Source organism: Semicossyphus pulcher, unplaced genomic scaffold (genome assembly GCF_022749685.1).
Source record: "Semicossyphus pulcher isolate SPU_LCO1_2020_fin unplaced genomic scaffold, fSemPul1.0.p SCAF_10, whole genome shotgun sequence".
In the NCBI taxonomy this organism is placed as follows: Eukaryota; Metazoa; Chordata; class Actinopteri; order Labriformes; family Labridae; genus Semicossyphus; species Semicossyphus pulcher.
The window spans coordinates 12307076-12324281 of record NW_027211604.1 but is presented as its reverse complement, the minus strand read 5'-3'; the positions used below and the strand labels follow the sequence as shown (position 1 = coordinate 12324281).

The 17206-nt window shown below is 41.5% G+C and overlaps 2 protein-coding genes across 4 annotated transcripts; both read left to right on the top strand.

Moving 5' to 3' along the window:
- The first annotated feature begins 114 nt into the window (after nt 1-114).
- Nucleotides 115-6687, top strand: cct8 (chaperonin containing TCP1, subunit 8 (theta)). Of its 3 annotated transcripts, none has more exons than XM_069675713.1 (16): nt 115-237; nt 806-896; nt 1012-1091; nt 1193-1342; nt 1634-1814; nt 1925-1986; nt 2078-2215; nt 2574-2752; nt 3112-3178; nt 3278-3365; nt 3461-3576; nt 3888-3959; nt 4100-4264; nt 4539-4658; nt 5126-5253; nt 6390-6687. In XM_069675713.1, exons 1-15 carry the CDS (start codon nt 178-180, stop codon nt 5231-5233), a joined length of 1677 nt encoding a protein of 558 aa, XP_069531814.1. In that variant the 5' UTR covers nt 115-177; the 3' UTR covers nt 5234-5253; nt 6390-6687. The 3 variants fall into 3 exon arrangements, with proteins under 3 accessions (XP_069531814.1, XP_069531813.1, XP_069531815.1); XM_069675712.1 differs by having other exon boundaries at nt 5126-5257; XM_069675714.1 differs by lacking the exon at nt 5126-5253.
- A 706-nt stretch (nt 6688-7393) lies between these two features.
- rskrb (ribosomal protein S6 kinase related b) lies at nt 7394-16256 on the top strand. The gene is made up of 13 exons (XM_069674902.1): nt 7394-7590; nt 9623-9916; nt 10075-10158; nt 10447-10515; nt 11045-11114; nt 11968-12075; nt 12374-12414; nt 13565-13592; nt 13855-13944; nt 14111-14199; nt 14375-14485; nt 14636-14749; nt 14850-16256. The coding sequence occupies exons 1-13, from the start codon at nt 7561-7563 to the stop codon at nt 15084-15086; spliced, it is 1365 nt and encodes a 454-aa protein (XP_069531003.1). The 5' UTR covers nt 7394-7560; the 3' UTR covers nt 15087-16256.
- Nucleotides 16257-17206: the final 950 nt, after the last annotated feature.

Genomic DNA, 17206 nt, shown 5'->3' with positions numbered 1-17206 from the left:
ATTCTATATGGTTTTTATCGTTTAATAAAAATCGCTCGGTTTGTCCCATTTTGTTACCCGTCCATAGCCCCACGCCTCGCTGAAATCGCTCCTCCTCCGTCTCTCCGGCTTTGTACCCAAGCTGAACCACGCTGCGGCTACCTTCTCCAAGATACCGGGGCTGCTATACATCGGAAAATGGCCCTACATGTCCCCAAAGCTCCGGGCTTTGCCCAAATGTTAAAAGATGGCGCTAAGGTATGATTAAATACGTCTTTTGTAACAGTTTAGTTGCTCAGAGCTTATTTTTGTAAACTAGCATGCTAGCTAGCGTTAGCCGCTTAGTTAGCACGCTCATACACAGTCATGTGGGAGAGTTCTAGAAGGAAGCCAGGCCGCTCCGAGCAGCTGGACCCGGGGCTCATATGATGGACAAAAGGCCGGTTTCTTTATCTTTTCGCTGTTCCCCTGGAGCACTTTAACCTGCTGTATGTGTCTGCAGTGTTGCACTGCAGTGATAACTTGGTGCCAATCAACAGTCACACCCAGTACGCGTTTTCGCTAACTGTCAGAGCTGATGCTTTGATTGTCACCTACTGAAGATATTAATGCTTCCTGTTTTCGGTTAGCTTACATGCTTTATATCATCTGTCCTACAGCCGTCAGGGGCATCATTAGTCCAGGACATTACTGATAAATCCATTAAAATAGATTGTTTTCCCTTAGTCATTTGGCAGAATACCACTTGCCTGACATTGAATCTAATAAACTGTAACACATTTTTTTAAAAGCCTCAGCACTTAATATACATTTTTCTCTGTTGCAGCACTATTCAGGCCTTGAAGAGGCAGTCTTCCGTAACATCAGAGCCTGTAAGGAGCTCTCCCAGACCACACGTACTGCCTACGGGCCAAACGGTAAGCGCTCCCCTCTTCTGTCTGTTAATATATCTTTCTGTTTTTGCTTTAGCCTACTAAAATTAGAAAATCAACTAAATTCGTGATGTCTAAACAATACATTATTGCCTTTCAGGTATGAACAAAATGGTCATCAACCACTTGGAGAAGCTGTTTGTCACTAATGATGCTGCAACTATTCTCAGAGAGCTTGAGGTGAGGCAACATACCTGTGCAATATTCTGCATACAGTAATGATTTCTCAATAACTGGACATTTAAATGTTTACATGATTGTGTGTTGTTTTTTTTAAACAGGTGCAGCACCCAGCAGCCAAAATGATCGTGATGGCATCCCACATGCAGGAGCAGGAGGTTGGAGATGGTACAAACTTCGTCCTGGTGTTTGCTGGAGCTCTGCTGGAGCTGGCTGAAGAGCTGCTCAGGATGGGCCTGTCTGTGTCAGAGGTAAACAAATGTGATCACTTATCGTCATGTATGTTATTCAGTGCTGTGTAGATTGTTGTGATGATAAAATGGTAACATCTTGTATGAGAAAAGCTTGTTTTGACTTTCTGATTCTGCCCTTTATCACAAGTATGTTTTTCAGACATGTAATTAATCTGAAGAAAGCTGTTTTTCAGAGAAAACACAGTTCACTTACTACTAGTTATTACTGCTATTAAAAAGCCTTAACATAATGCGTCACAAAAAAATAAATTGCTGCATTTGCTCAGTGTCACCTTTTCTGTTTGACAGGTGATTGAAGGCTATGAGCAAGCCTGTAAAAAGACTCTGGAGATCCTGCCCGACTGCGTGTGCTCCTCAGCCAAAGACCTCCACGATATTAAGGAGGCAACATCTCTCATCCGCACAGCAGTCATCAGCAAACAGTACGGAAATGAAGACTTCCTCGCCAAACTCATCGCAGAGGCCTGTGGTGAGTCAGCAATCCAGACTACCTTACTACGGCTGTCACAGACTATTCTTGGTGGCAGTATTCATTTAGTGTTTCTCTGACTTTCTTATCTTTACTGGTTTGTGCTGCAGTGTCCATCTTCCCAGAGTCTGGAAATTTCAATGTCGACAGCGTCAGGGTTTGCAAAATTCTGGTAAGAAACCTTATCATTTAATCTATCACTATATTTGTTTGAGTATTTGTGTTTGTTTTGCTTATTCAGTTCATGTCTGTGCTGTTTTTAGGGATCAGGGGTGACTGCTTCCTCCATGCTTCACGGCATGGTGTTTAAGAAGGAAGCCGAGGGAGACGTCACATCAGTTAAAGACGCTAAGGTCGCCGTCTTCTCCTGCCCCTTTGACTGCACGGTGACAGAAACCAAGGTAATAATTCTTTCGTCTGTATTTGATGCTTGTAAGAAATCTGAGCAACAAGAACTAAATTAAGCTCGAACATTATCTGGTCCACTATTAAGTTTTGGTTTGTTTCACATAAAACATCTCACAGTTTACCTAAAGTAATTGGCTCAATTAATCTTTTGTGCTGCCCCAGTTTCAGGGTCCCTGTGTTGTGCACACTAGCTCTCTGCTATCATCACTTTTCCTGCTACAACAATTTTAAAAATGTCTTCCGTGAAAAAAGGCCCATTGTCACTGCGTTATAAAGTCGTGGTGTCAATCCACCCGGCTGTATTAAGGCGTCCCAGTGTGAGTGCTAACAATAGTCCCATATGTCTCGTAGGGCACCGTCCTGATAAATAACGCACAGGAGCTCCTGAACTTCAGTAAGGGAGAGGAGGACATGATGGAGGCTCAGGTGAAGGCCATCAAAGAGGCTGGTGCCAACGTGGTGGTCACTGGGGGTAAAGTGGCTGACATGGCACTGCACTATGCCAACAAGTACCAGCTCATGGTGGTCAGGTAAGACTGAGATTACCTCTGATAATCCATATAAGGGTTGATTTGTAAAGCTACCAGAGATAGCACAGAGTTCCTCCAAAATAAAAGGTTTTCCTCAGGGAAAAGGTACAACTGAAGGTCTGATGTCTGACGTATTTAGTTTTCATTTCTCGTTATAAACTGTCATTTTTGGGCTATCATATGTATCAGAAATTTCCATATCAGTTGATTGCAGCAACAGACTCTTTGTTATATCAATCTGTAATTTGATGATAACTTGATGTACAAATGTAAATAGAAGTTATGCTGTAGTATTACAAAGGTTTTACCTTTTGTAACTGTGTACTTAAAGGTCCTAAATCCACTTTTTTGTCTATCAGGCTCAACTCAAAGTGGGACCTGAGGAGGTTATGTAAGACTTTGGGAGCTATTGCACTGCCCAGGATGGTGAGTGTTGCCTTGTTTCCTTCAGATCAGGTATTTAAACTATGGTAAAAATGCACAGTTATGCACGTCATTAATGATGATGCTTTTCTGCTTCCTCAGACGGCTCCAACTCCAGAGGAGATGGGTCACTGTGACAACGTGTACCTGACAGAGGTCGGGGACACCCAGGTGGTCGTCTTCAAACACGGTAAATCTCTCTTCACTCTCCAGCCTTGTGAGTCTTCAGTTTTAACCTGACTTTTTGAGTCGGAGACTCAACATGTTGTTGATTGTTTTAAACAGAGAAGGAGGAGGGTGCCATCTCTACAGTGGTGGTCAGAGGCTCCACTGAAAACCTGATGGACGACATTGAGAGGGCTGTAGATGACGGAGTAAACACCTTCAAGGTTCTGGTCCGGGTAAGTCAACACATTGAACCACTGCTTTCTAAATTCTCTCAATTCTAAAATAATGAATCTGTAAATGTAGTTTTTGTTTGCAGACAAGCTCAATATGCTGCATTGAAAAGTATCCCCGTCATTGCTTGTATTTCTATCAATGAGTACTTAAGTTCTTCCTTCAAAAAACAAAAACGCAAAAAAATGTACAGCAATGATGTTGCTACAAGTTACAGATGATCATTTAGTAGCCTGTTTTATACCCGTAGAGTTTTAATTTAGCTTAAATGGCCTGCGCGACATTTACAGTGTCTGTAATTCACCATCTGTAGGACAAACGCCTGGTACCTGGAGCAGGAGCCACTGAGATCGAGCTGGCCAAACAGATCACCTCATACGGAGAGGTATGTGGATTAGACCTGAGGAGCACCAGTCTCAGACTTTCCCTTCTCCCTTTTGGTTTTGCCCTTTTTTAATTTTTACTGCATCACGGTCTAAAAATGCATTAATGTCTCATCTTTTTTTTCCCTCCCCCTCTCCGTAGTCCTGCCCCGGTCTGGAGCAGTACGCCATTAAGAAGTTTGCCGAAGCCTTCGAGGTTTTGCCGCGTGCACTGGCTGAGAACTCTGGAGTGAAGGGGAGCGAGCTCATCTCTAAACTTTACTCGGCACATCATGAGGGAAACAAAAACATTGGCTTCGACATTGAGGTGCGTACTTACTACTACTTATACACCTGATGTACACATGATTGACTTAAATATCTTTATAAGTGTCTTTATAAGGTTCCCTGTGATCAGGTTTAATCATGCACACTCACTTTGTGGCTACTATAAGTCCAAAACAAGTGCAAGAACCAAAAAACATGCTATCTTCCTTATTGCCTTACAAAATTACAACCAACACTAATTGCACTTGTTTTCAGATGCGATTAGCTACATGTTTCTGTGTTTGACTCTAATGACATTGTGATGTTGTCTTTAGGCTGAAGGTCCCGCCGTGAAGGACATGCTTGAGGCTGGTGTTGTGGAGCCGTACCTGGTCAAACACTGGGGCATCAAGCTGGCTACCAACGCTGCCATCACAGTGCTGAGGGTGGACCAGGTGTGTGTACTCAAACGCACAAACACTCGAGACACACAGATAAATAAAGAAGGAAACACTATATTTTTATTCAATGTAATGTGTATACAGGCATTAATTTACATTTCTTATACATATTTTGTTAAAAGACCAAAACAGTTTGTCTGTCAACACTTTTTGGGCACTATTTCTAGACACAGATGAACACACAACACATGTATTTCCATTATTTAGTCTGTCAGCAGCTGGCAGTGTGACCGATATTTTTTTTTTTTTGTAGAATTTGTTAAAAACAAGAAAATTCTTGGTGCAGGATTTTGATTTAACATCCTCCCGTTTCATCAGATGACTTTTGTGTTTTCCTTAATTATTCATTTACAGTTCAATGTTCTTGAATTCAGCGGGTGACATGTTATTTGAGGGCCTTTGTGAATTGGTAGTCTCCAGGTAGTTAACGTTAGTGTGTGTATATAATATGTGCGATACAGATCATCATGGCTAAAGCTGCAGGGGGACCCAGGGCTCCCAAGCAGAGAGGCCACTGGGACAAGGACGATTGGGACGAAGAGCCTGATAAATTTGATTCTCACCATTAGAGGGCGCACATACACCCTCCGTCAGTAGGTCCTGGAATGAGTGTGTGGTTTTTACTCACGCAGATGTACTCACTCGCTCACGGGACACTGAAATAATGCGAAATGTTTGCTCCGTTGCCTGTCACTACTAACACCGGGTGTGATACAGAACTCACTGCAGAGAAATGTTGTCTTGCTGCAGGAGGTGTTTTAATATTACAAGTGTGTCACTGACAGCAGTCTAAATCATTTAAGTTCCGAACTTGCACAAAACACACGAGGTTTGGTTTGATAGCATGCTGCATGCACTTGTGAACTCTTTTCATTTCAGAAGGCATCCTCAGGCAAGTGCAGGTATTTTTTAAGATTGCATGACACATGCTTTTATATAAAGGGAGCGTGTATATGAGTTGAGCTGCGGCCTCCAGAGGTTGAAGTGGCAGTCGAAGATGTACTCCAAGCCTTATTAATGTCTTCACAGAAACAAAGCTGGAGTCTCTCGATCTCAAACGATTTCATTAGTTACCAGCAGTCTGATATTTTGTCAAACCACCTACAAGAAAATCCCCAAATCATTAATTGTTAATTGAAAATGTGTTATATTGCTCTGCCAAAACGGGACATCTTGGCTTTTACTGAGGCCCTCTAAAGCTGCTCTACATTAAAGATCAAGTTGAAGATGCAGTAAATTCAAAGATGTTAGTCTCCAACTTAAATTGAATAAATCTAGTTTCTTTTGTAGGCAATTTTATCGTCATTTATTTAAGTTGAAGTTGCTTATTCATTCATTGCCTTTTTCCTTAGTAACACATCTTTATTTATTCCTGAAGCATACAGATGCCAAACGATCTCATGAGTTTTTAATCTCCATAATTGGCTCTGCTTGGTATCTTTAGGGGTTTAAATCACCTCCTTTTATTTTGAACATATAGACGTGAGAGCCGCATTTTATTTATTTCAGTTCAGTATTACTTATAAAGGCAGATTCTTAATGTTCCACATTCTTAAAGCCAGTAGATATTGAATCTAGTTTTTTCTAACCACAGGAATGTTTTAGGGTCGAAGTTGACAACCAACCACCCTGCCTGCCTGAGAGCCCTCAGCCTGTCGGTGGATCCTGGTGCTCATAACTCCCAGCCAGATCAGACTGACTGACTTCTCTCTTTTCCCCTCTCAGATCATCATGGCAAAACCAGCAGGGGGACCCAAACCTCCCCAGGGCAGGAAGGACTTTGACGAGGATGACTGAACCTGATGCAGTCCAGCTGATGCTCCTTTTCACCCCGAACGCTCCCACATGGATTCACAGATCCCTTTTCTACTTGTTTATTTAAAGCTCAACAGTTTGGTTTATTTTGTAGAAATTGCCACACATTGGTCAACAAAATGTTATGTGAAAGTAAGAATGTATGGATGGCACCGTTTGCTTTTTATGTTCTTAGTCCCAAATAAAAGGCACTTGCGCTGTCATGTCATTGTTTGTGTTATGTTTTATTTCACTGTCACTCTAAAGCAGTGTTGTGTAAATGCGGGGCTTTGTGTTGGCAGTGCATCATTGACCCATGTGTTCAGTGAAATTATTGCATGATCATAGACTTGAATTTTCAATCTTTGAGTTTTTCCTAGTCATTCAAATAAAAATAAATATAGTTGGGATGTTACAATGGAAAAATGCCACTACACCCTGTTGCAGCTTCCCTTGCAGCTCATAAATCCGCACCATGCTGGGCCCCCTGCTCTTACTACAATTATACCTTTGATGCTGCCCTGTGGGCTTGCTCTTAACATCATGTCGAGGCTGCAGAAATTATGCATGCACTGGTTTATTTTTAGAACAAGTGAACGGGAGAATTGAGTGGGGAGGGGAAGTCTATTGGAGATCTATTGATATGTTCTACGGAGTGCATTATGTATCTATGCATGTATTTGTTCTCTGCAAAGAAAGGGGGGAAAAATAAGGTCTGTTATGCAAATAATGCAAACGACACAAGAAAGGATCACTGATTTGTAGCACTAATGTGTGCGGGTTGTGAGTACAGAAAGCAGCAGGGGGAGCTGAACTCCACAAGGTTGCTGTCTCATTGGATGGCAAAGCTGTGGGCGGATTTGCGCTGACGTTGCCTATACTCGGGATTAACTTGTTTTTATGTCGCCATATCTGTCACATTTTTCACCGTAGAGCCACATCACCTGCAGGTTATTGCCAGGCTGTTGACTTTTAGCTCGCTTTTTTTAGTGTGAAATCGATGTGAGTGTTGCGCATGAAACTGTGGACGGGCTTCCGTGAGGTGCCTGGATGAGGAGCAGATGTCGCACCGAGGTTACAGCACTGATGTCCCGTCGCACTGATGGGGGCCGACGGCAGTAAAACCAGGAAGGTGAGTTGAGTGAAATCGTGGTTGCACAGGTGTGACGCGCGTTGAGTGTTCCCTGTTTCCATAGCAATGATGTAACGTTAGTTCCCGAAATCACCTGATAACGACGGCGACACAATCCTTCATTGCAGTTTTTAATGTTTATTTAGCAGCATATTAAACCGAAGTATAATCAAATTGATATATTTTAGTATTAAGTTTTTTTTTACACTTGATACCATGCTTAAAAGTCTTTACAGGGGTCTCTCAAAGGGACTGTTGACTTTCTGCTTTTACTTTGAAGGCGAAATGCATTCGCTTCCGGTTTTGACATCCAAAATCAATTGGCAATCGAGCACGTTTTAACTCGTGTCCTAATTAAATCCTAGCTTCGATCAGTCTCTTGTCAGATCCGGGGCAGATGTAACATTGATGTGGGTTATCGCAGCTGAGTGACTGTAGATGTGCTCCTTCATTTGGCTCACATGATAATAACATCGTGCATGGCTGATTGCACACATCCTGCACCACAGAGCATCAGATCGGCTGTGCTGCAGCCCAGGGGGAGATGTGCTGTGTGACCGAGTGTAGACCAAGCATTGCATTTTTTCTTCTTGGTAGATCACAGTTAAGTTATACAGATAATTTTGGAAATCATACAGTGGAATATCTCCCATAAGGGAGAGACATTTTCCATTTCACCTTTTCTGTCTAACCTAGTTTCTTGACCTGGCCTGTTGTGGCAGATGGCTATCCACCAATGAGTCTGGTTTTGCCTAAGTTGTCTGCCTGTTTAAATTACGTTTTACCTTTCCACTGTTGCCAATTTCTCACCCGGCAGTTTCCTCTGTAGTAGATTTCGCAGCCACTTCCAGTTCTGAGAGGCAAGGAAATTTGTAACTAAAGTACATTTGGACAAAGCAGGTTGAAAAATAATACCTTCATGAATTTAATTTCATATCCAGAATATGCTTTTGTCCAGTAACTTAGGTGGGGCCACAGAGGTGGAAACAAAATATAACCCAACAGCACGGGGAGCTGGGTTTGCACTGAGTAGGTTGTAAGTGTGCACGAAATGAAGCAATGCTTAGGCAACTTTCCCTTGTTAAAATATACATGTTTTTGTTTTTTTAAAGCTCCCTTTGTCCTGTATGGCTCATACCAGCACTGTTGGCTCATGAGTTTCTGGGTAACAGAGGAAATGTTTGCTTTTAGTGATACAGGCCGGCCAAGATAAGTGCTGATACATGTTCGTCTGTGAAACAGTCGACAGATGTTTGTCAATTTGAGCCTCTAGAAGATTTGCTAAAACATGCAGGGACATTGGTGAGGCCATTTACGTTCTTGGCAGAATTCAAATGTCTTACCAAAATACATCTTCACTGACATGATCCCTGAGATTCAGGTTATATTGACCATATTCGCATAGCGGCCATTTTCCTATGACGTACGTTTCAGCAACTGAAAAGACATTTAACATTATTTATCGTCAAACAACAGCTAATGTTAGCATTTAAGTAATTCCTGGCTACTGTTAGCTAGGAAGTGTTTGAATGCTAAAACTACCTTATGATACACTATAATGTCACCTGATTTGGTAGGAAAGGTGTTAATTATTAGCTAACAGTAATGTTAGCTAGGACTAATTCCAGTGACGAAAAAGACATGAAACATATTGACCAACCATGGACAACAGCTAATGTCGGCATTCAAACAAATTCTAGCCTATATTACCGTTAGCTAGGAAGTGGCTGAATGCTAAAATTACCCTTTGATACTTGTACCCTGATATGGTAGGAAAGGTGTCAATTCTTAGCTAATGGTAATGTTAGCTAGGACATGGCTAAATGCTAATATTACCCTTTGAAAAATAGACTTCATGGTGTAACCACAGATGGTGGGAAAGGTGTAAATTCCTGTTACTAGTTGTGCAGTCCAACTATAACACAATTTTCTGCTTCGTAACCTGAGGGTGGCTTCAGAAGAAAATGGCTGCTGTATGAACATGGTCAATAACTGCTTCTTGTGGCATCCTTCTCCACTGTGTCCCCTACAGAGGCCCACTGAAGGACAGCAGGCAGATGAGGACTTCTCGTCTGGATGGCGTGGCTTCCTTTCCAGCATGGGTCTGTCCATCCCAGCAAGCCTATGTCGCCTGGCCCCACCTGCCTTGCGTCTGGGCCAGCGCCGGATGCTCCAAGGAAAGCCCCCTGAAATCCCGGAGCACGTTCTGAGGTTGGCGGGAGTCGGCCCGGACAAACTGAGAGCGGAGTGGAGCCTGCCGGGCTTCATTACCATGTTTCTGCCTGAATTCCCCCACAGAACTGTGCCTGGGCACGAACACTTTCAGGTAGATCTCTATTCAAATACAGACACCATTAATAGGCACAGTTTGTTATAATTTGATAAAGCATTAGGAGTGTTTTTACCCTTTCACCTGGCCTATCTGATGTTTTCAGCTGATTGCTCTCCTGTCTTTGTGTGAATCTCTCTCTTTCTCTCCAACAGGTGCTGAGTTACATCGCCAAAGGTTCGTTTGGACCCATTCTGAAAGTTAAGGACAAGGCCAGACAGAAAACATACGCTGTCAAAGTAAGTCCTTTGAATGTATCTCAAATTTTTATTGTATTCCTTTTTTATTTTAAAAAGCGATAAATGAACAGCCTGCTTGTTGATTCTAGAAGATGGCATGCTAATAAGGTGGAAGGACAGAAAACCTGAGATGTGGTTGTTTTAATTCTTGTATTGCTGAATTTTAACCATGTTCATTGAAGCTTTTAACAAAGATGTGCTTGCATTACACTATGATTTCAGGTAAATATTTCTTTTCTTCTTGCAAGGTTATTTCACCTCAGTGTTTTGTGTTTTTTTTGCCAACAGGTTATACCTAAATCAGAAATCTTAAGACTCGGGGTGTTGGAGCAGTCAAAGGAAGAAGTTATTGTCCAGGTTGGTATTAAGTCTAGATCTGGGTCTAGAAACGTACTGCCTTTTTAGATTTCAGTATAGTGTTGAAAGTTTTTGGCTATTGCCTTTGAAATGTTATTACAGCAACATCACTGTTCCTGAGCTTTCTTTACCACTGTTCATGCAATAATCAATCTTTTGACATTCATACGACATTTTATATTCAACCTATCACACAAGGGTTAAGATTGATCAGATTTCTACCTTACCCGTCTTTGTGTTTGCACGCCAAATATTTAACATTTGAAAACTATGAAAATATCTCTTTATGCAGATGATGTGTTTGTATACATGACTGATTTAGCAATCGTATCAATGCTGATGGCATGCACTCATATCAGGGTATAAAAGGATAAAACCAGAGCTTTGGCTGTGTATGGATTAGGGCCTCGTCTGCTTTGTGATAAAAGTCAGATCTCAGTAACGTAGTTGAAGGAAAACAGGATGGTGTCTCTTTGATCAGTGGCCAAAAAAGAGATTTCTCAGGCTGTTCTTGGACCTTTGCCCGCAGCGTCAGGTTCGCCATCCATTTGTCCATGACCTCCAGGACTGCTGGCAGACTCAGCGCCATCTCTACATTAGTGAGTCAGCCAGAGACCAATGACCCAATCCAACCCAGATCCACTATCCGAAACCCCTCACTCCACTGATTCTCACCTTAACACCAGTAGTCTTGTCCAGAATTGACCCAAAATCCTCAACCCGACACCATAATAAACCAAAGACAAATAGATTTAAATGTACTTCTTTTAATCTGATTGTTTTGCCCAGAGACTCAAACTTGAACCCCTGCAACCCCAATCTACCTCTGCCTGTGCATCCTGTGTCTGTTCTCTTTCCCTCTCCTCCAGAGCAGTTACCCTTTTATTTCCAAATCAGCCACTGACTCAGAAAGTGTGACCCAGTTAGTTTGCTTCCCCACCCCCTGTGAAAGGAGAGCGTGTTTAGCCCGGGGACCAGATGTTGAGCGCTGCTGCAGCTCAAAACAAGAGCACACGTGTCACATTCAAAAGAGTCGTTCCTGTTTGCTCTTATCGTGAATCATCACTGAATCATAATGGGAAAGATGTAGATATGTTGTGCAATTGGAGCAGATCAAGATGGCGGCTTTTTGAGGCTTCAATCTGCTGAAAATTATTCTTCTCAATCGGCTAAAACTTAACACAAAGCACGTATTCTCTCCTGCACCCAAACCCACTTTATTTTGAAAACCTGTGTGCTTGTCAGATGGGCTAAAAACGACAGCAGTAATTGACCTTTGCTTTGCTCGTGGAGGAAGATAGTTTCACATTGCCCTCACTTCCAGATTGCGCCCCTCTTTCCTAATTTCCTCCACTAGTGTGTGCTCCACATCCTGCTGACCTTCACTTTCCTCCCACTCCTCACAATACATGACACAGGCGTGATTTAATGCTGTATGTACTCCCCCTGCAGTGTGTGACTACTGCAGCACTGGAGACCTGTACACCTACTGGCAGATGATTGGTCAGTTCACAGAGGACACAGTGCGAGTGTTTGCAGCAGAGTTGGGATGTGCGCTCGGTATGTAGACCACATTATACTAATAGTAATGGTTCAACCTGCTTACATATTGTAAGCATGTCCCTGTCTTAATTAGATCACATTTATCTTTAGTGAGGTTTCCTCAGCTATCAGTATTTAAATTTAAGTAATTAAAAAATCATCTAATTAAAATGAGATGAACTCTCAAAGGATCTTCCAGAGTGACTTTGCCGTGTCATGTTTTTTTAATATGCTAGCAGGCAGACAGAGTGATGGATGTGAGACATTTGAGTTCTCTAGCTGAGTTTTATATTTCTAATCTTGCTGGTTTTCGCAGGCTTTCTGCACGACTTTGGGATCATCCACAGAGATGTTAAGGTAAGAGAGGCAGTTTAAGACTAAATGACAAAAACATATTTCTTTTTAAAGGGGATTATAGATAACCACAGTCTTTCTAACATTTTGTTTCACATGGAAGCAAATTTTCCAAATAGGGGCTGCACGGTGGTCAGTCAGTCAATCAAATGTTATTTATATAGAGCCAAATCATAATCAAAAGCTGCTTTCCCACTGGTCAAAAAACCCACTAACACCCGCTAACACCCAGCTTTTTTGCTTAATGAGAAAGGTTACAATCGGCATTCAGACCCGGGTCAAATGACTCTGCAGAAGGCCCGGGTAATTATCGTCTCGGCTCCAATTCGCATTGATGGGAACACAAAACCTGCGATGCTATTCTCCGTCGGTAACTTCTGCAACTCCTCAGCTATGGAGGCTACAAATTCCGCCCATCTCCGTCCAAGCAGCGCTCGAGTATCGTTCCAAATTTGTTGGCGACAAGTTTGATAAACAGACTGAACGAGTAATAGATACAATAAAGACCTAACCACCGTAACATCTTCACTGTTTACTAACCCTGTTTGGGTGGCGAAGCAGAAAAGAGACCGACAGGAGTATACTCCACTGGCAATGGTAACAGAGACAATCGGCATCTATAAGCAAGTCTTCCCAGGTCTGAAAACAGTGCGTCAGCGCAGTAATTGGGCCCCCTTCCCCGCAAACCTGAACAGGATAAGCGGTATAGAAAATGGATGGATGGGCTCCAAATAGCTGAGGAAATACAAAAAAAGTTTAGTTTATCCAGATGAAGAGCTTTTGTTGTTGTCTTCCAGGCTTACTATAACTGCTAACAAGTTTTTATGGGAGCAGCCAACACAGCAGTCTTAGTGCATGGTCCATGATTAAATAAAATTGATTTCTGTTTTTACTGACTGAACAATAGATCTTTGGAGCTTTGGTTGCAAATGTTACCGACTACAGATCACTTGCTTTGACTCTTTTTTTTTTTTTGTAGTATTAAAAAGTCCAATCTTGTGTTTAGAATAAGAATTCACTGGCTATTTATTAATGAAAATGAGAAATGCCAGTCTCAGGAGAATCCACTGGGATAATATTTGTTGATATTTTTTACATAGTACATTGGTGAATATCAATTTGTGTCTAATTTAGTGTTGTGGGCTCTTTTCAGATGGAGAATATCCTTCTGACAGACAACGGTGAGTACAAGTTTGTCCCCAGCAGAGAGCAGCAGAGTTCCGACACAAGGAACGTCCCAGAGAACATCCGGACTGTGCACAGCTGTCTGCAGATTACATGCAAACTGTACATCACTTAGCATTGAGAGAGACAGCCTCTATATCCAAATACACCTGCTAATGAGATCAGATTATGAAAGGAATATTTACATACACGTAAGATTTGACTTTAGAGATTTTTGTCACAAGCACATAGTGATGTTAAGAAAATGGTTTGTTCCAGGACACCTCCGCTTAGCTGACTTTGGTTTGTCCCGTCGCCTGGAGAGAGGAGGGAGAGCTTTTACCATTTGTGGAACCATCCAATATATGGGTGAGAAATATTCCAACATATCATCCGTATACACATCTGTAGCTTATCCACTCAGAGCCACTGCAACATATTAACAAACCAACATTTTATACTAGAAGTTAAATGTATTAATGCGCAGATATAAAGTACATCCAGTGCTGTGAGCACGCTCTGTCTGTTCCCGCAGCCCCGGAGGTGCTGAGTGGTGGACCCTACAACCATGCGGCTGATTGGTGGTCACTGGGAATTTTGCTTTTCTCATTGGTTACTGGGAAGGTGAGATCATGTTGCCATCTTGCATGATAAACAAATACAACCCACAGTGATTCTTTTAGTGACGTAGCTAAGGTTGAAAATGGCTGCAAAAAAGATGAATGAATGGGTCAAAGGGTTTTCTTATATAAAAGTCAACCTAAATTATTTCTCTTCATGTACCTCAATCTCTCCTCAGTTCCCCGTGTCTCCTGAATCTGACCACTGCAGCATGCTGAGGAAAGTGAGGAGCTTCCCCTATGAAATTCCCCTCACATTCAGCCCCCCTCTGGCCTTGCTAATAACCGAGGTACTTACACAAGGTGTAATGATATTAATGCAAAACATTCAACTCTACACTCCAGACTATTTGACCACATGCATCAGTATCTACTAACAGTCAGAATCTGTCTGTAGTTTTATGACATATATCGTGACATACATATGTTTCTCTGTCCAGCTTTTGTGTAAGACTCCTGTCCGCCGCCTGAGGACCCTTGAGCGTTTCAAACGGCAAACCTTTTTCCACGGTACAACCTTTGACCTCGCCCTGCTGCAGCGCCAGCCTGTGGAGGTAACAGAAAAATGTCTGAAACTTGTCACTTTGTTTAAATATGAGTAAGATTGTTCAACATGCAAGACAAAGTGTGTGACATTTCCTCGTCTCTGTCCAGGTGATTCTGGAGTTGAGGGAGAGGCCAGACCGGGCTGCTAAAGCTCGACGAGGCCTCACTTTGTCTCTGCAGCCTCTGAAGGGCTTCGACTACGACTTGTTCCTCAGCCCTCCCGCCACGCCGGACACACAGCTGGACGCCGGCGCACACACTCACACAGCTGTACCTCTCCCCGGCCCTGCACTCGCACTGCAGCCTGCTCAGGGAAAAGGCCCACGCAGGGAAGTGTTTGTGTGACAGAGTCTGAGTTTACAGTTTGGTTACTAACAGACTACAGGTAAAGGTATGTTTTTCTGCACACTTTTTCACCTTTACACACAGGTGTGGTGCGCCTTCTCAAATGTCTTATATTTTAATAGACTCTATAGTTTAGAAAGGAGCTTTTTATTTGTGTAAAGAACACAACTTTCCCACTTGTGTTGGTGCGTTTTTGGTTTTGTACTGGACACTTTTTATTGTTCTTTGTACTTGTTTGCCTTTCTCCAGTGAGCACCTTTTCAAGCCTACTGTGTTTACTTAACAGTTGCGCAAGAAAGATTGCACTATTGTTCATCTACTTTCAGTATGGTCATGGTTGCCCTGATAATACATAATGCACAACTGCTATCAAATTCACCCCACATAGAAAAGTCATGCTGGCTGAAGACAATGCACTGAATTTCTTTACTTTTTTTTTTTTACAGCTAGATATATATAGTTTAGAAGAAGTCCAACCAAACCCCTTTAACAAAATAAGTGTTTCTGAGCTTCTGCCTTTACTGCCATGTTTCATGATTATGACATTTTTGGCAGAAGTGGACGTACAAAACTTGTTGCCTAATTAATAAAACACACTCTTCAACCCTATAAATGTTTCTTATCAAGCAGCAATAGAGCAATTTATCCTCCTGTGCTACATAAAAAAAACATGCAAGCATCAAAATAAGATGTGCACGCCTTCAACATCTGCTCTGGTTTCAGTTATTTCTAACGTGTGACTCAGGGAAGAACGAGCTGGTTTTTCCAAGTTAATTATGATTCTGAGATGGCAGCCAGCAGTCCAACTCTGAGCTGGTCACTGTAAAGGTTAAATGAACAACAGTCTCGTTTAACTTCAGTGAACCTCTTTTGTAGATACTTTTTCTACTGTCCAAGGCTGCCGTAACCCTAGCCAGTAATGACACCCTCATGCACTTACCTGATCATCACATTATGTTATGATTTTGTAAAGAACGCCCTGACGTGTACCCAGAATGCCTCACACGTGTCGTCCCGAGCTTGCTTATTTTGTCACAAAAATGCTTATTTATAAAATCCTCTTTATAAAGTTTATATGGACTTTTTGGATGCTATTTGGTGTTATCTGTTATGTTACAATGTATTTTTGTAATGACCTTGTAGCACAGATGGAATATTAAACTCTTCATATACAGCGACCTGATTTGGATGTTTTGTCTTCCAAGTTTGTCTTTGAGGTATTTTACTGGAGTGTTACCTACTACATTTTAGTGTAGAGTTGTATTCTTTATCCACTAAATTTGACTATAAATACTATAAAAAACACTTAAAATATGACACTTTATTAAACTATCCAACTCTATTGAAAGCTATTAAATTGGCTTCAACCAAACCATTTTTAACATGAAAATGTTCACATATGAATCCATCAATGATGCAGTTATAATAATTGTTAAAATAATTGTACATTCATGGCGGCCATTTTTCCTGCCATACTATGTAGTTTTACTTTTGATAGCATACATTACTAATAATGCAAAGTACAAGTAATGTGACTGAATGACTTTTATTTGTAAGAGTATTTTGATATTTCTACTTTTACTTAGGATCTGAACACCTCTTTCACCACTGACAGTGTCTTACAAAAGAATTCTACTCTTGTCAAAATGTGGTCTAGTATGTCAGCTCAAATTGTCTTCAAGTAAGTTTTACTTTACAGCCCTTTAAATCTAACAGAGAACTTGAGATGCAAAATAACCCCAAGGGGAGTAGAATAAGGTCATCAGGCACATGTTGACTCTTAGTATTGTAAATAAAAAGTGCTAAAAATCCATATAGATATATGGTTTTAAAAAGGAGTTGGGATCTGTTGTCTGATTAAAACTATCTACTTACATCCACAAATGATCATGAAGTCTATATTATAGGGAATTTTCTGAAGCAAGACGTGGTAACAGATTTTATTTCAACTACTAGGCTTTTAACTTATTATTGGGGCACTTAATATATATTTACAGGATATATCCACTAAGTACAGAGAAATAAGTAGTCAGTAGTCTATCCTTTGAAGGGGCTGAATACATGAATGCCAATTAGATGCACATCCACAACATTGCTTGTTTTCCTCTAGCAATAGTATT

Coding starts and splice junctions, on each gene's coding strand:
- cct8 (XM_069675713.1), top strand. CDS start 178: ATGGCCCTACATGTCCCCAAAGCTCCGGGCTTTGCCCAAATGTTAAAA. Junction 2,753..3,111: donor TACCAGCTCATGGTGGTCAG/GTAAGACTGAGA, acceptor TTTGTCTATCAG/GCTCAACTCAAAGTGGGACC. Junction 4,659..5,125: donor CAGTGCTGAGGGTGGACCAG/GTGTGTGTACTC, acceptor TGTGCGATACAG/ATCATCATGGCTAAAGCTGC.
- rskrb (XM_069674902.1), top strand. CDS start 7,561: ATGGGGGCCGACGGCAGTAAAACCAGGAAG. Junction 13,593..13,854: donor TATCCTTCTGACAGACAACG/GTGAGTACAAGT, acceptor GGTTTGTTCCAG/GACACCTCCGCTTAGCTGAC. Junction 14,750..14,849: donor TGCAGCGCCAGCCTGTGGAG/GTAACAGAAAAA, acceptor GTCTCTGTCCAG/GTGATTCTGGAGTTGAGGGA.